The sequence below is a fragment of the Notamacropus eugenii genome, chromosome 2 (assembly GCF_028372415.1).
Source record: "Notamacropus eugenii isolate mMacEug1 chromosome 2, mMacEug1.pri_v2, whole genome shotgun sequence".
Taxonomy (NCBI): domain Eukaryota; kingdom Metazoa; phylum Chordata; class Mammalia; order Diprotodontia; family Macropodidae; genus Notamacropus; species Notamacropus eugenii.
Window position 1 is genome coordinate 367,921,872 of NC_092873.1, and position 23,971 is coordinate 367,945,842.

The 23,971-nt window shown below is 38.7% G+C and overlaps 1 protein-coding gene across 5 annotated transcripts in view; it reads left to right on the forward strand.

Moving 5' to 3' along the window:
* ANKFN1 (ankyrin repeat and fibronectin type III domain containing 1) overlaps positions 1–23,971 on the forward strand; it is a 556,807-nt gene that overhangs the window by 65,156 nt on the left and 467,680 nt on the right. Inside the window, exon 1 of one of the 5 annotated variants that reach the window (XM_072646757.1) lies at positions 4,384–4,481. The exons of 3 other annotated variants lie outside the window; for them this stretch is intronic. Coding sequence is in view for 1 of the 2 variants with exons in the window: in XM_072646759.1 (XP_072502860.1) it covers positions 4,479–4,481 (3 nt within the window). In the remaining variant the exon portion in view is untranslated. Of the gene's footprint in view, positions 1–4,383; positions 4,482–23,971 lie in introns of those variants that run through there. One more of the 5 variants, XM_072646759.1, reaches the window with a different exon arrangement.

The window sequence follows — 23,971 nt, forward strand, 5'->3', positions numbered from 1 at the left end:
GTTACTTCTTGACGACGATGATGATGAATCCCAGCATCTTCAGCAATGCCTTTATTCTTTAATTTCTAAGCCAAATGCTTGCTTTGTCTCACCAACTAGATCCTAAATCATCTTCAAGAGCAAGAACCAAATATTTTACTTTGTTTCAACAAACTTTTGTTAACTGTCTATTATATATAATGCATCATGCTAGGCACTGGGGAGACATAGATAACATGGGTTTATATTTCTATAAGTTTACATGCTTTTGACATGCATATTCCATTGGAATTAGTATTTCCATTTTACAGATGAGAAGACTGAGAGTTTAAGTAACCTTCTTAAGGACCTGATTGGGTCAGGATTGAGAATGATGGGTCCTTTGATTACAAATTCAGTGTTCTTTCAATTATACTATGTTGAAACAAATCATAATCACCTCCCTCAAGAAACTTATGGTCTAACAGGAAGAGTGAGACATAGTTATATCTGATACCTTTTAAAAGATATCACGCACATAGAAGTATAAACAAGGTAGCATGAGAGATTTAAGAAGTAGGAGATCTTATAGATGGAGAAATCAGGGGGTACTTTGTAGAAGACATATTTGCAGTATGTTTTGAAGTAAGATAAGGATTTCAGCAGGTGGAGATACAGGAAGTATCAAAAGGAGGTGGTATACATAAGCACGTGAAGGGAAAATGCAAATGGTGAGATCAGGGAATGAACAAAGTATTTATTAAACACTTAATGAAAACATTGTGTTAAGGTCTGGGGAATATGAATAAAAAGTAAGACAGTCTCTGCTTTCAAGAAGTTTGCATTCTAAAGGGGAAGGCAACAGGATATGGAAGGGAAGTCACAGAAATAAGGAGAGCAGCAAGATAAGATGATATGGAAAAATAAGTTGGAGTATGATTATAGAAGGCATTGAATGGCAGACCAGGGAATTTGTATTACATATGATAAGGAATGTAGAGTAACTGAAGATTTTTGAATAAGGGAGTAATGTTATCAGATCTGCATTACAGAGGTGAGAGACTGAAGGCAGAGACACAATTTGGAAGGCTGTGATAATAGTCCAAATGAGAGTTAATGAGGATCTAGACTATAATGGTGCAAGTGGAAAGAGAAAGATATGGAAGATATTTTAGGGTAGAAGTTAAAGGACTTGGTAACTGCTTCACTGTAACTGGTTCAATAGAGGGCAAAGAAGAGGAAAAAGTCAAAGATGAAACCAACATTTGAAACCTGGGAGACTGGGAAGATGGCAGTTCCATCAATAGAAATATGGAAGATGGAAGGCAGGGCAGATGTAGGAGGGCGAATAATGGTTTTATCTTGGGACTTGTTCAGTTTGAGGTGTTGAAGTCATCACACCTAAGTGGCCATGTCCAGAAGATTAGTTAATGATGAGTATGGAGGTCAGGAAGGGATCAGGGCTGGATGCCTACATTTGGGATCTACAGAATTAATATCTGAAGATTGACAAAGGGAAGAGTATAGAAAAGGACTACAGACCAGGACCAGAACCTCAGAGGAGGTACTTATAGGTCAAAATGGAAGCAGAGCTGGCAGAGGAGTCAGAAGGTCTGAAAGGCAGGTTAAAAGATTACCAAAGGAAAACGTATAAAGGGATAAGAGAATAGGACCATGGACTAGGCTTTAAGGGAGATCTGCATCTATGGAGAAAGGAAGAGAGAAGGAAAAGGAGACAAGTCATCACTGAAGTAGGAAGAAAACCAGGAAAACACAGTTGTCACAGAATGAAAGGGAGTCAAAAATTATCAAAAAAAGAAGGAAATAGTTAACAATGTGAAATACTTCAGAGAGGATGAGGAGAATAAAGATAGAAAAAAGTTCATAGATTTGGGTAATAAGGTAGCCATTTTGCATACAGTTATATGAGATCACAAAAAGATAATAAAAGAAATATTTTAAAAATTCAGTCATATAAACTTATAATACATTTCCAGAAGTAAAATCAATGGAGTTAGAAGAAATGATAATGGATTAGAAAAATCTTTTGCTTTAAATAACTCTGATAAAAGTCTGACGTATAAAATTTAGAAGGAATTGATATATAACTATATGATTAAGAACCACTCCCCAATAGACAAATGATGAAAGGTTACAAACTGCAATACACATAATCAATAACTACCTAAAATGTTCAAAATCACTAATAGTCAAAGAAATGTGAAATGGTACAACCCCAAAACACCTCATGCCCAACAAGTTAATGAAGACAAGAAAACTCATTGCTAAAGGCACTATGGAAAGACAGGCAAGCTAATTCACTGCTTGACAGAGCTGTGAATTGGTTCAACAGCTCTGGAAAACAATTTGTAAATATGCAAGAAGAGTTAATTAGTTGTTGATAACCTTTGGCCCAGAAATTCTGTTACAGGGATTATATATCCAACAGAATTATTACGAACAAGACTCAGATGTATAAAACTATTCACAGCATCAGTTTCTGATACAAAAGAAGTTGCAAACAAAATACACGTCCAGTGACTGGGGAATCATGTAGCAAATTGTGGTATATGAATGGAATGTAATATTGCTGTGTTGTAAGGAATGAGGAGGGAGCAGCCAAATGGCACAGTGGATAGAGCAACAGGCCTGGAGTCAGGAAGACCTGAGTTCAAATCCAGCCTCAGACACTTAGTAGCTGTGCAAATCACTTACTCCTGTTTGCTCATCTGTAAAATGAGCTGCAGAAGGACACGGCAAACTACTCCAGTATCTTTGCCAAGAAAATTCCATATGGAGTCACAAAGAGTTGGACACAACTGAACAACAACACAGGAGAGAGTACATTGTGTCTTCTTCCACTTCAGGGAAGAGTGCCATGCCTAGATAGATAATAAATGCCTCGTTCAATAAATGAATGGAAAAACAGGGAGGAATTCAGAGAAATATGGGAAGTCTTGTTTGAAGTGAAGCAGAGGGAAGAAAGCAGAACCAAAATAATTATGTGTATAATGACTTCAACAGTATAAATCAAATTTAACAAAACAGGCCCAACATTATTCCCCAACTCTAGTCTATTCTCCAAAATCTTTGGAGAAGCAAGTCAGTAGGAAAGAGTTCTGCAAAGGGAGAAAGTGGGCCTTAACCCAGCTTTCTGATCAGTCCCAGAAGGCTGCAGAAGTTAAAGGACAAAGGTCTAGGTGGGAGAGGGGTAAGAAGGAGCCACTTGGAGAGCCTTTAGGTCACTCTTAGCACTTTAATAATTTGCTATCCAGGTTTAAATGACACAAACCTGAACAAACTGTTCTTCAAGGAATGTGCTTTGTAGGGTCTTTGGGTAATTATTAGGAAGTACTGTTTGTATCAAAACAAAATATCCCAGTACAATTGATATGAACAATCAAGAGGCAGTGAAGAAGAGATGATAGAAAACTGGATTTGAACCAAAGATGAAGCCACGAAATCCTCTAGGTCATTAGTCACTACAGAGACAGTGTCCTTCTGTATTGGGTAGATCTGAGAGTGCCATATACCAAGGAAATTACAGGTCTAAATAAAACCTATCATGATAATAAAAATTATTATTCTGAAAGAGGTTGTTAATAGACTTGTAAAGAGTTGTTTTAATGAATATATTTTTTGGTGGTGACAGAAATAATTTGCAAGAAGCTTGGGCAGTTAGATAGCACAATGGATCAAGAACTGGGCCTGGAGTCAGGAAGATCTGAATTCGAATCTGCTCTCAAACATTTATTATCTGTGTGACCCTGGGAAAGTCAGTGTCTACTTGCCTCAGTTTCCTCATCTGTAAAATGAGCTGGAGAAGGAAATGGCAAACCACTCCAACATCTTTGCCAAGAAAATCCCAAATGGGGTCACAAAGAATTGGCCACAGCTGAACAATAACTAAGGAGAGACACACAACACTGGGTGCCTTTTTCCACTGAAGGGAAAAGTGCCATGCCCGGATAGATAATAAATACTTGTTCAACAAATGAGTGGAAAAACAGGGAAACCAAGGCCTAGATCTCCTATAGAATGTCAGAACTGGAAGGGAATATAGATATTCTCTAATTCAACTCCTTCATTTTACAGATAAAGTTGCTGAGTCTCCAACCCAGGTCATCTACTTAAATTCATGCCATTGCTATTTCCATTATATTCCCCAGTACTCTCAGAACTAGAACCCAGGTTTGCTGATGCCCTCAATTCCATACTCTCTGCAGTATATAGTTGTGCAAATAATAAAGGGCTTCTTGCCAATACCCTTCCTTCAAAAAGAAAAATCAGCTCACCACCTCCTATAAGAAAACTGGCAGGACAATACGTTGCCAGTGATACATATCAGAGCCTCAGTCAGGCCTAGCTCTCCTGGTCTTTGTTTGTAGTGGGAGCCGGGAGCTTTTTGTTCCTGGTTGGGAACCATGGTGAAGTTTCCAAACAGAGAAAGTCTGCCTGGTGCTCTAGCTGCTGGGGAAAGTGGTGACCAAGTCCAGCCAGCTTTGAAAATCTGATGCTGAATGGTGAGTATGATTTTGCACATCTGAAAGAGTGACTTAAAGAGTTCTAAAGACTTAAAGGAGTGGCTCCTTCCCCACCCCCCCGACCCAATCCTTGGACTTTTAATTTCTGCAGCCTTTTGAGATTGGTTAGAAAGCTGGATCAGGGCCCATTTTCTCCCTTTACACTAACCTGGAGTGGGAGAACTCTACGCTACTGGTTTGCTTCTCTAATAAATATTGGAAACACACTGGAGGTAAAGGACAGTGATTGGTAATTGCCTTATTGGTTGAAATGATGCTGATTTTCAAGGATTCGATAGGCTGCCCACCTGTGCTGATCACAGACTTGCTTTTTTTCATTAACCCAAACAAGGCTGCCGGGACCTGCCGGTAGATCTCTCCTCCCTCTTCTATTTGCCTCTTGACTGCTCTCTATCCCTCCTTTCTTTTGTATCCCCTTCCATCCTCCCTCCCCTCTTCTCTCTTTTCTGCTTGCTCCTCTCTCCTATATTCCCTCCCTTCCTCTTCTTTTCCCCCTCCTTTTCCTTCTTTCTCTTTCTCTCTTTTCTGGCCCCCCTTCCTCCTTTATTTTTCCAGTCGTTTGCAGTAATGTCTGAAATGACCCCATTTGAGGTTTTCTCAGCAAAGATACTAGAATGGTTTGCCATTTCCTTCTCTAGCTCATTTTACAGATGAGGAAACTGAGGCAAACAGGGTTAAATGTTTTGCTCAGGGTCACACAGAAAGTAAGTATCTGAGGCAACTTGACCCCAGATGAATCTTCCCTACTCCAGGTATCTCTGAACTCAGATCTTCTTCACTCTGGGCCAGGTGCTTTATTCACTGTACTACCTCACAAAATATGCTTATTTTTATTATGGCCTTGAAATGTTACATTAAAAATGTCAAACAATTAGTAAGAATTGGGATATTAGAGGTGCATATAATGAGCTAGGTTTGTTGCATATATATATATATATATACATATGTATGTGTATATGTATTGTGCATGTACATATATGGTATGCATACATATGTGTGAATGCATGTACATAGGTTTATACACACAAACACATGCACACACATGCATGCATGCATAATGCACCATATGGGTTCATATATGTGTGGTGTGTATGAACATGTGTGAACATGTATGCATACATAGGTGCATGTTTGTGTGAGCCTGTGTGTGCATGTGCGTATATACATGCATGCCATGCAGATGTACACATACATGCACATAAATACATGCATATGTACATGCATACATACAACTATACATCTATATCTCTGTCTGTCTATCTATCTGTCTGTCTGTCTGTCTGTCTATCTGTCTATCTACGTTCAGTGAGGGGAAAAAAACTACCTTTTAAAAAGGCACAACTAGGAGGTGAGTGATCCAGAGTCTAGTGGGCTCTGCCTCTCATTCTTTGGTTCTCCAGAACTCCCAGTTCCTCATCTGTAAAATGAGGTGGGGTGGATTAAATAATCTCTGGAGTCCATTCTGTTCTAAAATTAGGTGACTCTATTACAGTGAATAAAATTGATCACATTAAGGGCTGGCAGAGAACTGTCCTAGGATGCTGTTAATGTGGTCAATCAAGAAGTATTTATTAAGCACCTACTATGTGCCAGGCACTGAGAGGAGCACTGAGGATACAGACACAAGTGAAACAGTCCACGTGGGTGGGTAGTGTGGGAGAAAGATATAGAAGAGAGATAGAGCCACTGGTTTAATGGTAGAGAGAGCAAACAACAACAGCTGGGGTGGGGATGGTTGAATCCTGAAAAGTCTTATGTAAGAAGGTAGGGGAGAGACCCAGGAAAAAGAGACAAAGACAGAGAGATAGAGAGACAGAGAGAAATGGGAGAATACAGGACAACAGTCAGCAATGATGACTGTTGGTTTTTCAGTTTGGTTGGTTCATGAAGGAAGCATTATGAAATTAGCTTGGAAAAGTAGGTTGAGGTTTGCTTCTTAATCTAAAATCTTGGGACCATCAATTTTGAACTAGAAGTGCCAAGGTGAGGATTTGAACCCTGGTCACTGGATTGCAAAGCCTGCACTGTTTCTACTTTGTTGCTTCCCTGGCACTTTAGTCAGGAGGCAATAGGGAAACATTTAAAGCTTTCAGGAAGAATAGTTAGGGGACTGTTTCAAATAGATCAGGTGCAAAGTGATGAGGGCCTGGGCAATAGTGGTATGCAAAGAAAGGAGGAGATAGATTGAAGAGACATTATAAAGATAGGACCTCAAATATGCCTTGTGTGACCCTGAGCAAGACTCTTAACTTCTCTCAAACTCAGCTTCTTCATCTGTAAGATGGGAATAATAATAGCACCTACCTTGGATGGTTGTAAAGATCAAAAGAGATGACATGTGTAAAGTACTCTGAACACTTCAAATCACTATAAAAATGTTATCACCATAACCACCACCATCATCATCATCATTATCACCACCACCATCACCACCATCACCACCACCATCACCACCATCACCACCACCATCATCACCACCACCACCATCACCACCACCACCATCACCACCATCACCACCACCATCATCACCATCACCACCACCACCATCATCATCATCATCACCACCGCCACCACTACCACCATCATCATCATCATCACCACCACCACCATCACCACCACCATCATCACCACCACCACCATCACCACCATCACCACCACCATCATCACCATCACCACCACCACCATCATCATCATCATCACCACCACCACCACTACCACCATCATCATCATCATCACCACCACCACTATCACCACCATCACCACCACCATCATCATCATCACCACCATCACCACCACCATCATCATCATCACTCAGCAAGTGATCCAGATCCTAAGATCATAGATTTATACTGGAAAGAATCTTACTGATTATAATCTGACCCTCTCTATTTATAGATGAAGAAAAAACTGGGATTTAGCCCCAGGTCCTTGAAATGGATAAACCCTGTATTTTATGCCATAAAGTCTCCTAAAATATTTTGACCCTTTCTATTAGGGTATAAGTGATAGGAAGGGAATCCAAGTTTCTTAATTTTGCAGTGCGTTGGTCCTATAATCCATCACTTTTATTCTGTTATATTAGAAGCTCTCTTGCCATAATTAAGGGCAAATTGGTGTTTCAGTGAATTTTTTTAACATTAAAAATTTTTTTTAAAAAGATAAAAAGGGAATCTGAAGGAGAATCAATCCATGTTCTTAGCTCAGGTCATGTTGAATAGGCTACATAAAGGCATGTTAGAATTAAATGTTCTTTCAGAAAGTTAAGGTGGCTAACTATATATTCCTTTGCCTTATTCTTACAGATGCTTCTCTTTTATGCAAGTTTTTATTATAGGAGAAGGGGACTTTTTGCAGTTATGAGACAAATAAAACTGTTAAGACATCTAGAATCATAATTTTAGAGTTGGAGTGGATTCTATATGTCTATATTCTAACACCCGCATTTTATGTATGAAGAAACAGAGACCCATAGATGTTAAGTGGCTTTCTCAAACCTATGGAGGTGGTAATGGCAATCAGAATTGGAACCTGGAACTTTGGCTCCAAATTCACTGCATTTACTTCAACAGTGGAGCAGCTAGGTGGCACAGTGGATAGAGTGCTGGGCCTGGATTCAGGAATACTTCTCTTCTTGAGTTCAAATCTGGCCTTAGACACTTACTAGCTGTGTAACCCTGGGCAAGTCATTTAACCCCATGTACCTCAGCTTCCTCATCTGTAAAATGAACTGGAAAAGGAAATGGCAAACCACTCCAGCATCTTGGCCAAGAAAACCTTTGATGGGATCATGAAGAGTTAGACAGCTAACAACGGTACAACATTAGTTATTATGGAGTACAACATTCTTTATTACTTCATAGAGACTTTTTTTTTACTAATTTAGAAAATGTCACTTCTCATAAATTGCAGCTGTTTGTCCAGAGGCTGAAATATGGCCAAACGTAATTAATTGCCCAAAGATGGCGTCCTTCCAGAATGGTGAAAAACATTGCTGCTGATTTTGCCACTTGTATCTAGTTTACTTTTGATGAGAGTCATGAACGTCAAGAACTGAAATGGTTTCCAAATAAAATACATTTTCTTAAATCTCTGGTCTTTTCCCCAGTGATGAAAGGGTTAATTTGTCTAATAAATTTTCGTTCTCAACAGGATGCAAAATAGAGCCATAGAATGTTAGAACTGGAAAGGACTTTTGTTATCAACATTCTAATCCAACCCCTTTCACTTGACAGAGTAGGCAAAGAGAGTCCAAAGAAAAGAAATGACTTGGCCAAGCTCATATAACTCCTTCAGAGTACAGCCAAAACCATAATCTAGTCCTAGAATCTCGAATCTAACATCCAACCTCAGTGTTCTTTTGAGAGTCAAACTGACGGTTTTGTTGAACTCATGCACACACACACACACACACACACACACACACACACACTTGAAAAATAACAAAAGAAAATAAGGGAAATTAACTTTTAAGCTACAAAAACGTAGAAGAGAGGTACCAAAGCAGTTTCTATATTTGGACAATAAGAGTTGTATTAAAAGACAGTGAGATGAAGACATGATTCTGGTTTTGATTTATCTCATCCTGTATTGTGTTAATGTCGGTTTGAGTTTGCTTGGATTATTGTCCAAAGACTTTATTATAGGCTCAAGCCTGATGTTTTTCTCTAACTCTAGTTGAACATAGCATATAGATGATAGGTAGATAGATAGATAGACAGACAGACAAACTGGTTTACAAGGAATTTGTCTGATAAATCATTCTAGATGTTAGGCAGAGACTTAAAAAGAAAATGTGACCTGAAGGGTCTAACTCTTCAAGTTTTTTTGTTTTGTTTTCTTGGGTTTTTTGTTCATTGGAGAAGAAAAACATGAAGTGAAATGTGAATGTGTTGTTGCTGTTGTTGAGTCATTTTTAGTTGTGTCTGACTCTTTATGACCCCATTTGATGTTTTCTTGGAAGAGATATTGGAATGGTTTACAATTTCCTTCTCTAGCTCATCTTACAGATGAGGAAGCTAAGGCAAACCCAGGGTCACACCGTTAATAAGTGTCTGAGGTTGGAGTTGAACTCAGGTCTCCTTGACTCTAGACCCAGCTCTCTATCCACTGTGCCTGTGAATTAGAAAGAAAAAACTTCATATTCTCAAAACCAAAACCTGTATTTATTGGCTAGTTCATCTTGATGAGTAGCAATCCTAGATATCTTTCAGTGTTCTTAGATGTGGTCAAGATGGTCCTTGATGTTGATACCCAAGTAAGTTTCCTGGATATTGAAGCCTTAGACATTGGAAGGTGGAGAGGGAGACAGGGAAGTAATAAAAATTATAAGGATTAGTTAAGACCTCCTTAACTGAAGCTGGTATTTCTTTTTCTGAATATGTAGCTGAAAATACTAGCCTCCTTTTCTACTATGTAGCACATAACATAGAGTATAACTATTCTTTGATGTTCTACTTTGGCCCAGTCTCTTCATCTAACCATCTTCTTGGTCCCTTCGCTCAAGATGAATCTCTGGGTTTCTACTACTCAATGGACTGATCCACTTGTTACGGAAATTTCCCAGCCACCCACCGTGATGTGCTAACATTGGAAATGGTCCTGGACCTCTTTGATAAATAGAAACTTTGCTGATGCTATGTTATTGTGAGTCATAGAATTCCATGGTCTCTGAAGAATTAAAGTTGGAGGTTACCCAAGGGGCAATAGAGAGGCTCATGATTGACATGGGAGGCTGCAATATTGCTAGTCAAGAATTACAGAAGAGAAGTAATGTAAAGGGTACCTGAGAAAGACAGAGAGACACAGAAACAGAGATGTAGAGACAGAGAGATAGAGAGACAGAGACAGAGGAAGAGAGATAGAGAAACAGGAAGATACAGAGAGACTGAGAGAAGAGAGGAATGACCAGAAAAGAAAGTGAAGTAGTCATCTAGAGAGAGCAAAGGATAGCTCTGTATGCTCCATTGATGTCCACCTAATGTCAAGAAAACATGTTGGATAGACCTGTTTTGGAGAGTTTACTGGATGACATGGCCAATAGTCACCCAACATTTGAAGGTACGGATGTATTAAACTCTACATCAGTAGAGGGAGTAACCACAGTGAGGACATCACACATCCGTTGAAGTACTGAAGTTTAAAGTCATCTACAGTGTGAAGCTAGGTGGTATGGTATGTAGAACATTGCTGCTAGACTCAGAAAGTCAAGAATTCAAACCCAGCCTCAAACATTCACTAGCTATGGAACCCTGGACAAGTCTCTTAACCTCAATTTGCCTCACTTTCATGATTGGTAAAATGGTGATAATAATAGCATCTATCTTTGAGGATCAAAATTAGATAATATTTTTAGAGTGCTTTGCAAATTTTTAAATGTATTTGTTATTGTTGTTACTATTATTGCCAATATGTATTAGAGTTGATGGTCCAAGAGGTTTGGACTTTGAACAAAATACTAGAAGATCTATCATGTGCATTAGAGAATTGAAGACTTTCCTTCTTTCTTTTTTCCCCTCGGAGGCAATTGGGGTTATGTGACTTGCCCAGGGTCACACAGTTAGTAAGCATTGTTTCTGAGGTTAGATTTGAACTCAGGTCCTCCTGACTTCAGGGTCAGTGCTCTATCCATTTTGCCACCAAGCTGCCCCAAGCTTTTCTTCTAAAAGCAACATAACAAAGGTAACAATATTTGCACTGGCAGACATAATAAATAATCAATATTTCTCAAATGTTTTTAATCTCACAAAACTTTTTTACACATATTCTTACATTTGATTCTCATAAAAATGCATATAGATAGGTAGTCAGTCAATACGTATCTACTAACCACTTCACTATGTTCCTGAAACTGTATTACCATCCCATTTTATAGATGAGGAAAACCGAGTCTCAAAGAAGTTAGGTTATTTGATCAAGGTCACATGACTGATAAGTATATGAAGTAGGATTTTTACCCACATCTTCTCTGATTCCCAATAGCTTTTAATATTTTTTTGTTGTTGAGTTGTTTCAGTTGTGTCTGACTTTTTATGACTCCATTGGGGTTTTCTTTTTTTGTTGTTAATTTATTTTTAGTTTTAAACATTCATTTCCACAAGATTTTGAGTTCCAAATTTTCTCCCCATCTCTCTCCTCCCCCAACCCCAATATAGCATGTATTCTGATTACCCCTTTCCCCAGTCTGCTTTTCATTTTATGTCCCCACCCATCCCTTCCCCCTTACTTCCTTGGGAACAGATAGATTTCTATATCCCATTGCCTATATATCTTATTTTCCAGTTGCATGTAAAAATAATTTTAACATTTGTTTTTTAAAACTTTGAGTTCCAAATTCTCTTCATTCTTCCCTCTCCATCCACCCTCATTGAGAAGGCAAACAATTCAATATTGGTTATACATGTGTAGTTGTGCAAAACACTTACATAATAGTCATATTGTGAAAGACTATATCTCTCTCTATCCAGTCCTGCCCCCAACAAATTCTATTTTTAACTTTGATTCTGTTTTCAACTTTGACCCTGTTCCTTTTCAAAAGTGTTAGCTTCTGACTACCCCCTCCCCCAAGTTGCCCTTCCTTCTATTATTCTCCACCCTTAATCCCTTCTCCCTTATTTTCCTGTAGGGTAAGATATCCAATTGAGTGTGTGTGTTATTCCATCCTTAAGCCAAATCTGATGAAAGTAATATTTATTTATCCCCTCTCATCTCCTCCACCTTCCCTTCTATTGTGAAACCTTTTTCTTGCCTCTTGTGAAATAATTTACCGCATTCTATCTCTCCCTTTCTCCTCCTCCCAATATATTCCTCTCTCACTTTTTAATTTTATTTTTAGATATCATCCCTTCATTTTCAACTCACCCTATGCCATCTATCTATCTATCTATCTATCTATCTATCTATCTATCTATCTATCTATCTATCTATCTGTCTATCTATTTATCTATCTATCTATCTTTCCTCCAACTACCCTAATACTAAGCAAAGTCTCATGAGTTACAAATATTATCTTTCCATGTAGGAATATAAATAGTTCAACTTTAATAAGTTCTTCAAGATTTCTCTTTCTTGTTTATCTCTTCATGCTTCTGTTGATTTTTATATCTGAAAGTCAAATTTTCTATTTAGCTCTGGTCTCTTCATTAAGAATGCTTGAAAGTTCTCTATTTCATTGAAATTCCATTTTTCCCCTGGAGTATTATACTCAGTTTTGCTGGGCATGTGATTCTTGGTTTTAATCCTAGCTCCTCTGACCTCCAGAATATCATATTCCAAACCCTTCAGTCCCTTAATGAAGAAGCTGCTGGATTTTGTGTTATCCTGATTGTATTAACACAATACTTGAATTATTTCTTTCTGGCTTGTTGCAATATTTTCTCCTTGACCTGGAAACTCTGGAATTTGGCTACAATATTTCTAGGAGTTTTCCCTTTGGGATCTCTTTCAGGAGGTTATCAGTGGATTCTTTCCATTTCTATCTTGCCCTTTGGTTCTAAAATATCAGGGCAGTTTTCCTTGATAATTTCTTGAAAGATGATGTCTAGTCTCCTTTTTTGATTATGACTTTCAGATAGTCCAATAATTTTTCAGTTATCTCTCCTGGATCTATTTTCCAAGTCAGTGGTTTTTCCAATGAGTTATTTCACATTGTCTTCTTTTTTTTCCCCATTCTTTTGTTTCTGTTTTGTAATTTCTTGATTTCTCATAAAGTCATTAGCTTCCATTTGCTCCATTCTAATTTTGAAGAACTATTTTGTTCAGTGAGGTTTTGGACCTCCTTTTCCATTTGGCCAATCCTACTTTTAAAGGCATTCTTCTCCTCATTGGCTTTTTTGGACCTCTTTTGCCATTTGAGTTTGTCTATTTTTTAAGGTGTTATTTTCTTCAGCATTTCTTTGGGTCTCCTTTAGCAAGCTCACTTTTCATGATTTTCTTGCATCACTCTCATTTCTCTTCCCAATTTTTCCTCAACTTCTCTTACTTGATTTTCAAAATCCTTTTTGAGCTCTTCCATGGCCTGTGACCAATTCATATTTTTCTTGGTGGCTTTGGATGTAGGAGCTTTGACTTTCTGGTTGTATATTTTTATCTTGTCACCAAAGTAAGATTCTATAGTCTGATTTTTTTCTCTTCTGTTTGCTCATCTACCCAGCCAAATACTTAACTTTCTCACTTTTTGTCAAGGTAGGATTATGTTTCCAGTGGGGGTGCAGGTGGAAGTGGGGATGGGTGTACTGTCCCAGTCTTTAGAGTTTTGTATCAGCCACTTGATCCTCCACCATCTGTGGGCCCAGAGTTCTGGAAGGTGCTGCTGCTGCTGCTGTCACTTCCTTCTGCCTCCTCCTCTGCCCCAGGGGTTGGAGCCAGACCCCAGCAAGACTGTGCCCCTCTCCCACTCAAATCCAACAGAGTTTTCCCACTGACCTTCTATGCTTCCTTTGGCATTTGTGGATTGAGAAGTCTGGAAACTGCCACAGCTGCCAGTGATTCAAGCCCCATTTGTGCTAGCATGGCCCATGCTGGATTGTGCTCCACTCTACTTCCAGTTCAGTGTGACAGATGTGTCCTATCAACCTACCAGGCTGTCCTGGACTGAAGATTTGCCTCACTCCTTCCCTTTGTGGGTTCTGAAGCTCTAGAATTTGTTTAGAGTCATTTTTTGCAAGCATTTGCAGGAGTTTGGGAGAAGAGCTCAAGCAAGTCCTTGCTTTTAGTCCACCATCTTGGCTCCACCCCCACCACCATTGGGGTGAATTCCCATTGGGATTTTCTTGGCAAAGATAGTGGAATGGTCTGCCATTTCCTTCTCTAGCTCATTTTACAGATGAGGGAACTGAGGCAAACAGGGTTAAGTGACTCCCCCATAGCTAGTAAGTCTCAGGTCCTCCTGACTCCAGGTCCTATGCTCTCTATCCACTGCACCTCTAGTCCTATGTAATAAGATCTATAGGCAACTCACCAATAGGGTCAGATTCCCCTAGTGGATGATGAAATATATGTACTGACTGGAATTATTTGCACATTTCCAGGGAGGGACAGCAGGAGCCTGAGCCCTGAATGCTGTACTCTTAGAGTATCTTGGGGATTTATTTAGCCTGTTCTGTATAAATTAGTAAATAGAATTACAAAATTTTACAACTTAAAGATTTCTTAAGTGAGTCCCATTCATTTTAGGGAAGAAGAAAATGAGGCCCAAAAAGAGTGACATGTCCACCATTACACAGACAATGTGAGGCAGAGTTAAGACTAAAACTGAGGTCCCTTGGTTCCAAGTCCAGTTTCCTACCCAAAATATCATTCTGCCTCTGTGGCCTCTGATGCTAGAAGCCTAAGTGCTAAGCATCCTTGTGAGCTTCTATGCACTTAGTGACAGACTTACAGGAAACAAGACTTGTCTCTCTCTTCTCTCCCTTAATGCTAGGACTGAAGTTAAAAGGTAAAAACATTATGCGCATAATATAAGGGGTTGTGAATGGTGAAGAAGCAATGATAAAAACATCAGAGACAAGGTGTGGTTAGGACACTGCTACCTTCTGTGGAGATTTCAACACCTCTTGTATTCATCCAAGGTACAGACAGACTTTTTTCCTATTCATCGAGGACATTAGTGTGATCACTAAGTTTTAATTTGGAACCTAGAGGGCAAACCTAGAGGGAAGAGAATAGAGTTAAATATGTGAAGGGGAGGCATCAAAAGTGTGATTTTCCAATCATTTCAAATGTAGAACTGGCGCTTCCCAACACAACCCCCAAATCCTGAAATACAGCCCTGGGTCTGAAAGAAATGTGGTGGTTATTTTGTAGGAAAAAAAAAAAATCTGATTTTTAAGCATTTGGTCCCGTGGATAACAACAACTGTTTTGTTCTGTCCAACTCTTTGTGACCCTATTTGGGGTTTTCTTGGCAAAGATACTGGAGTGGTTTGTCATTTCCTTCTCTTTTTACAGATGAGAAACTGAGGCAAACAGGGTTACATGACTTGTCTGGTATCACACAGCTATTAAGTGTGTAAGGCCAGATTTGAACTCCTGAAATGAGTCTTCCTGATTCTAAGCCCAGTGCTCTATCTATTGTGCCATATGTAATCCTTTATTTAAGTCTTGCAAAGCACCTTATAAATATTATCTCATTTGATACTCAAAACAATCCTGGGAGTTGAGCTATTATTATCTTAATTTTATAGATTAGGAAAATATGGCAAGCAGGAGGCTAAATGACTTGCCTAGGTACACACAGCTAGTAAATGACTAAAACTGGATTTGAACTTCCATCTTCCTGACTCTGGGTACAGCACTCTATCTATTGTGCCAGCTGGCTGCTATGGAATAATAGTTTAGAAGACAATGTGGTATAATGCAAAGAGAACTGGAAATGGAGTCAGGAGAGACCTGAGTTTGAATCCTGGTCCTGGTACTTAGCCAGCTGCATGACCCTAGGCAAGTTACTTTCCTTTTCCGAGTCTCAATTCCCTTATTTGTAAAATGGGGACAATATGTGCATGGTTTACCTTGCTAATTTGTTACAGGAAAACTGCTTTGCAAACCTGAAAGTGCTACAGAAGTGTGAGTTATTATTTTTATTTTTAGCATAAATTTCTGTTCTCCATTGTACTATATGCACACTGGAAAGAGGTTGTCTATGGAAGTATGTCCACACAGATCGTGTCCTGTGTGTTTCAGATGCCTCCCTCACTGTACTATTCCTTTTCCTTTTTCAACTTCATTAATTAAACAAGCATATATTGGGTAAATAATGATTTGCCAGGCATATTTCTGGGGTCTAGAGGTACAAAAACAAAGAACAAGTAGTCTTTATCTTCAAGAAGCTTACATTCTAGTGGAGGAAATCATGTCTTTGCTATTGACTCTTCCCCTATTGACTCAAGTCTGCAGGTTAGGGAGTGACCCTTTGTTATTGTAAGTTCATGCATGTGTATGTCTTTTGAGGGGGAGGATTATCATTCTGGTGTGTCTCTTAATTCAACTTTCCTGTTGACTTATTCTCTGCTGCATTTGATGCTCACTTTCCATTTTTCCTGAAGTGCTTGGGGTCTGGTTTCTCCAGGCTCCTGAAAAGGTTCATGACTCATAAAAGTGGATGCTATTTTCTCAAAATAATGTTTTTAAATACATAAAATAAAACATGGAGGATTTGATTACCAAAAAAAAATACAATTATATTGACATGTAGTTCATATCAATCTGTCTGGATAGATTCCCCAAGTAGGCATCTGGATAGATATAAAAGCAAATACACAAATAGACAGACAGACAGACATATAGATAGATAAATAGATGGATGGATGGATGGATGGATGGATGGATGGATGGATGGATGGATGGATGGGTGGGTGAGTGAATGGATGGATACATAGGTAGATAGATAGATAGATAGATAGATAGATAGATAGATAGATAGATAGATAGATAGATAGATGATAGATAGATAGATAGATAGATAGATAGATAGATAGATAGATAGATGATGATGGATGGATGAGTGGATGAATGGATGGATGGATAAATAGATATATAGATGACAGATAGACTTGGAAATAAAGTAGATTTCTATCATCTGAGGAATAGCTAAATGCTTTGTGGTAATTAAATATAATAAAATATTCCTGTAATATAAGAAACAATGAGCATGAAAAGAGAAACATAAAAAAGACTTTTAAAGATGCAAAGTAAAGTAAACAGGGTCTAGGAAAACATATAACCAATGACCATCTTAATGTAAGTGGAAAGACCAGATAACTGAAGCTGACTGTTTTGAAATTAGAAAGAATAAACTCTGCACCCCCCCCAAAAAAAGATATGTGTGATGACATCTCTATTAGTTTCTTTACAGAGCTGGTGATCCACAGAGTGCAATACTATATATAATGGATATTTTGAAGTGTTGATTGGTTTTTTATTGTTTCTTAGTTTTATTCCTCTTTTAAAACTCTTTTAAAAAAGGATAAAGGATGCCTCTTTGGGAGGGAATGGGGAAGGAAGGTGGGAAAGACATAGGAGGAAATGTAGGTAATGTGAAAATGAAAGTTATGATTAAAAATATTTTTTAAAATACACAGACACCCATGTGATAATTGCACTGAATATCCACTGAGAAAAATAAATGATGATAAAGATATTATGAATTCTATAATGCCTTTAAATGAATGTTTTATTTATTATAATAATATATAGCATTTATACATATATACTAGCATATATAACATATAGTATTAGTATAATAGACATTTGACAAATGCTTTATTGATATGTGTGAGACACCCCTTATTCTGTTGTCACCTTCCGTATAGATTTGAGAATTGCATGGCAAAATTGCACATCTCCTCAGCAGTAGGTCTAGAAGTACCTAGGTGATATAGAGAATAAAGCACTGTCAGAGAGAACTGAGTTCAAATCCAATCTCAGACACTTACTAGCCACATGACCATGGACAAATCACTTAGCCACTGTTTGCTTCAGTTTCTTCATTTGTAAGATGAGAGTAATAATAGTATCTATCTCTGAAGATTGTTATAAGAATCAAATGAGATAATATTTGTGAACCACTTTCAAAATTCTAGTTGAAAACCATTGTTTGGGTATTTTAAGTATATTTTAAGTATACACTACATACATTTTGTATATTTCAGATCAAATCCAAAACAGAGAAGAATACAATGACATAAGCAATTATTGTTAAGTATTGTTAAGTAGGTATAGGAAGCTAAAAAATCTGTAATAAAGACTAATAGCAATATTTATACATCCATTCCCAAATAAGAGTCATCCTTCCTTAAAGCAGTTACTCTGAGAGGATATCATTCTACTCTGAAATTGCCAGACAGAGCCATAACTAGTGAATCCATTGCTTTAAGCTTGAATAGCAGAAAAGAAAGAAGACCCATGGGGAGAAACCAAAAGACTGCTGCTGTCTGGGAGAGAACAAGAAGGATTCATGCCAAGGAAGAAGTCTTCTGGAATTCAGGGAGGTCTAGGGATCCAAGCATTTTTGCATACCCTCTCCATGGGTGGCTTACACGTAAGACATTCATGGTCAACACAGAGAAAGGATAGGCTGTCCCACAGAGAGTCAATTGTTTGTGCACCCACTGACTGTGATGACACTGAGGGTGAAGAGGTTGAGGTAACAAAGCGGTACCGGAGGAGAAGAGAAGGCTTAGGTGGCATATCCTTGATACTGGGATTATTTTGAGATTGATAGAGGGAGTAGTCATGAAGGACTGGCAGAAGACTATAAGGAATGGGGACAGATGCTGGGAAAGAAATACATACCTTTAAGCTTCAGGTTCCTGGTACAAAGTTCCAATTGTTTCACTGTAGTTTGTACAGCTCTGATGCTGTCACGTAGAAGAGGGGTTTAAGTTCCTCCTTTGCAAGTTTTATCTCCCCCACCCAGATAGTTACTCCACTTTGAAGACAAGAATTGACTGTCATAATTCTCGGAATGTCACAGATACTTAGCATTTTGCTAGTGATAAAACCAATGCAATTAACTATTCCACAATAAATATTTATAGAAAGAATAAGTTACCCATTCAGAGAGAGAGAGAGAGATAGACAGAGACAGAGAGACAGGGACAGAGACAGAGACACAGAGAGAAACAGAGAGACAAGAGAGAAAAAAATCACAAGGCTTAGTAGATATCCAGTCTAGTGAGTTGTAATTTACAGATTCTTGGGCAGCTAATCAACAAATTCCCATCCATTTATTAAGCCCTTTTCATGCATCAGACACTAGACTGCCAGGCATTGGGAAGTAAAAAGACAAAAATGAAGCAAACCTTGTCTTCAGAGAACTTACATTCCTTTGGGGGAGATAGCATGTATTTATACAAGATAAATACAAGACAATTTTGTTGAAGAGGAAATTAGCAATTATTGGAAACATGGTAGCAATCAAGAAAGACTAGAGCAAGCAGTGCTTGTGCTGAGTCTTGGAGAACATTCAAGATTTTGAGATGTGGAGGTAAGGAGGGAATGCATTCCAGGAATGAGAGACAGCCTTCACAAAAGGAAAGGGATGCAAGATGCAATACTTGCATGAGGACCAACAAGGCCAATTAGTTATTGTCAGGGCTCTATAAATATCTGACTACATTTTCCTTTTGTTGTTGTCATTGTTGTTTGAACTTTATTCTTGAAGAGGACCAGGACATCAGGGAGATAATGTCATGACTTGCAAGAGAATTAGATTTAAGTGAGGGCTGTGCAAAGTCACCAGCTTTACTTTCTTCTCTGGAGCCATCTGGGTCTGATGACCAGATATAGATTAAGATGACTGGAGATGGCCTCCTGTCCTTCTATTATCTATTTTCTCAATCCACAGATACTAATAGATCAAATACTTTCATGGGGTGGGAGAAGAGGGAGGTCTGACAAATTATTTGATGTCAGAAAGAGCAGGGGAACAGGACTTCCTATTCAAATAATCTGGAAATCACTGAGAAGTAAGTTTCCTTGCTTCTAGGCAGGATTTCACCAAAACAATTGGATTTCATTTCTTATTAAGTTTGGGGTGATAACAGCTGCTCAAATTCTAACAGAAATTCTAACGAGCATTTGTGGTCACCAGAGAAAAATATGAAAAGCAACTGGTTTGGTTACTCTAAATGTTGGATAATCATTCTCTGTATGTGTGTGCGTGTATACATATATATATATATGTATATATACACACATGCACACACACACATATATACATATATGTATATATATATGAACAGAGGCGTATATGTGTGTATGTATATATATGTACATCACAAGGTAGGCAATAAGAGAACCTTAGACAGTCTCTCATTCGCTTTTTTAGTTTGGGACTATTCTAAATGTACATGAAGGTCTTTTAAACTCTAATCATGGATTCCATCAGATTGAATAGTTTCAGGTTATGAATTTAGGATATGATGCAGAGACCGATAGGGAAAGGGGCAACCAGGGCTTTTATTCTTGACTGTGAATGCCCTGGGAATCCCTTCCAACCATTGCTCATGTGAGCTGGTAGAAATGGTGACAATTCTTGGATGAGGCGAGTTTTTAAGGGACTGATATGAGGGATGAAAGGGCACATGAGGTAGGAAGCTTTTCATTAAAGGACCATTTGGTCCATCAATATAGGTGATGTATTATAGTGAATCAGGATTCATTTGAATTGTTTATTTCACCTTGGCGAGCTCCAGACTGTTGGACTTCCACATAGCTTGGATTCTTAGCTTTGAGACATGATGAACGACAGATTTGAATTACATATGTGTGGTAAAGCAAAACCAAGAGGTGTGTTGAAGTTAAATGGGGAAAAAAAAGGAAGGAGAGAGAGAAGAGACAAGCAGAGAAGAGAAGGGAAGAGAGAAAGGAAGGAAGGAGAAGGAAGGGGAATGATGAAAAAAAGAAAAGGGAAAATAGTGTTTGGACAGACCTGTGACTTTGCTCATATAAAGAACTCCCAGGTGAGAAAACTCCCTCTTCCATGGCAGATCTCTGCAACTTATAGTGTTACAAAGCTGCCTAGAGCACTAGCAGTTTAAATAACTTGACCAGCAGCAAGATTTAAATCTGTAGAGCCATAAATCAAGAACTAGAAAGTATTGCAGAGGTTTTGTGCTCTGACACCTTCATTTTATAGATGGAGAAACTGAGACCCAGGGAGGTTAATCTACTTGCCCAAGGTCATCACACAATTACTAACTTCAGAGGCGGCATTTGAACCTGGACCTTTTGATTTTACATTCTGTGATCTTTCCACTAAATGACCTTGCTTCCCAGGTTTTGGGTTTGAGGCCAGCTCTTTGTCCTTTGCTCTATGATGCTTCTTGCTAAAATACACACATAACATATACATAATATATATGTATATGTATGTGTGTATGTATGTATATATGTATATGCATGGGTATATGTATGTATGTATATACACACATGCATACATTCAACTAAAGTCCTGGATCCTAAGTTTGTAAGCAAAGGAATACTTTCTTCCCAGAGTTTTCTAATTTAAGTAAATCAGTTGTCTTTACTTAGGGGGTAAGAGAGGGAACTCTCTCCATGAGCAGTACTCATCAAGGCTCACATTTTCTCCTCCCAACAAGGCCATGGTCTGGGATCATGAGCCAAGGGAGAAAAACAGGCTAAAAAACTTACATCAAAAAATATTATTTATTATGCTATCTCTGGCACGATGGTCCTCTTACACTGTGAATAAGGCCTCTAGCCAGTGCCCCCAAACACCTCTCTTGGGCTGAGATGCCCTTGTTTGTGTGTTTTTGTGTGTGCATGTGTGTGTGTTTTACAGACTCACATTCTTGAGCAGAGTGGTGCTACTGATGCAGAGAATGACCAAAGGAAAAGTCAAATACCACATTCAGTACTCCAGGGGTGTTTTTGCTATTAAATTAAGTCTGGAAAATAAATAATTGTCTTTGGATCTGATTTTAAAGATTTTGCGTAGTGGAGTACTTACTAAAAGAAAAAAAATTGCTAACCATTTTCTTGAAGGATTCTTTTGACTGGTCAGCTTTCCTCTGCCAACTTATGGGAGATCATGATTACAGGTTACTGTCTGGGAAGTAATGGATTTTTTTCAATACAATTATCCCGGCAAAAATAAAGGGTTGGTGGGGTGGGGGAAAGTAAGTCATATGTTCCAATTTTTATTGCTACATTCCTTGGATGGCCCCATATGTTTACCTTTAACTGACTTTAGACTCTGTGTTCTGTGTGGTTGCTGGCATGAGCTACAGAATTCCTTCATGTCTATTACTTTATTAAGGAATGTAAAAGCCACATACAGACGGACAGGGGAACACAACAGTACGAGACACAAATAACCCTAAATGAGATGCACATCTTGAATAGGGATTAAGGAAAAAAAGCTTGACACCTAATTCTTGGTTGGTATGTGACACTGGAAAGGACCAAAAGGGGGCACTCTTACACTCTCTCCAAAACCCTATAAATAACATGGTAGTGAAGAATGACAGTACAGTGCAGAGTCCAACTGGAATATTGTCTGCCTTACAAACGGATAAAGGTCTCCCTTTGGTAAGAATAAAGACCCTCTCTGCCCTGGCACTGATGGAGTTGGAGAAACGACTTTCCAAGAAATCCATGTCTGGAGTTAACTGTTTCATTTTCAGTCTCTGGAAGCTAACCATCCAGCTATGAGCACATAAGCCTAAGGGTATGGTTCACTTCATCAGAGAGCTTGCATTGGGGGTGGGGGTGGGGTCAGAAGCTAAGTGGGACGAATTGTTTAAAATGGCAAGAAATTAGAAAGCGATATTCTGAGTAGGCACTCAGTACATGCCTTTTCTTACACACTTTAAGTAGACTTGTGGCTAGGGACCCAGAAGGCATAGATGGCCAGATGTGCACTGGTCCAATATCTTGATTCAGGGAACCCTTCATGGGAGGGAGGGGGAAGGGATTCAGGGAAGGAGGAAACACTCCTAGGATTCCTTTTTCCCTCCTTGCAAAACTTCCCCCTGGACTTCTTCTGCCCATTATTTGCCTCTTAGAATCCCTAACTTCCTTTGAGGCTCAGCTTGACCTCCATGTTGCCTATCCTGACCTGTTCCAGTTGCTAATGCCTTCTTCCCCAATTTACTTTGCATTTGTTGTGGATACATATTTTTTTAGATTTTCTTATATGTACACATTTTCTTCTAGTAAAATGTTAGCTTCTTGAGGTTTTGTTGTTTAGTCACTTTTATGTCTGACTCTTCTTGAACCCATGTGGGATTTTCTTGGCAAAGATACTGGAGTGGTTTGCCATTTCCTTTTCCAACTCATTTTACAGATGAGGAAACTGAGGCAAACAGGGTTAAGTGACTTGCCCAGGGTCACACAGCTAGTAAGTGTCTGAACACAGATTTGAACTAAGAAAAAGGAGTCTTCCTGACTCCAGGTTTGTCACTCTATCCACTGCATCATCTGAGCTGTCCCTTGAGGGTTATAACTAATCAATTAATAAGCATTTATTAGTTACCTATATTAAGCTCTAGGTGCTACAAACACCTAGGAAAAGGAAGCAGTTCCTGCCCCCAATGAGAAAACATTTTATTAGGGGAGAGAGCGTGTGCACTTATTATTAAAGCAATTACAGAATGAGTCAGTCAATCAGTAAACATTTATTAAGCACCAAATACTATGTTAAGCACTGAGGAAATAAAGAAAACCAAAAGACAGTCCATTCTGTCCAGAAGCTCACAGTCAAGTAATCGGGTTTGTGGGGAAGGACAAGGGAATATCTAGGAGGATCAGGAAAGGATAAATACAGGTGGTAGTACTTAAGCTGAGCTTTGGAGTAAGCTTTGTTCGGTTGTCTCCAATTCTTCATAACCCCATTTGGGGTTTTCTTGGCAAAGAATGTGGAGTGGTTTGCCATTTCCTTCTCCAGTTCATTTTACAGATGAGGAGACTGAGGCAAACAGGACTAAATGACTTGCCCAGAGTCACTCAGCT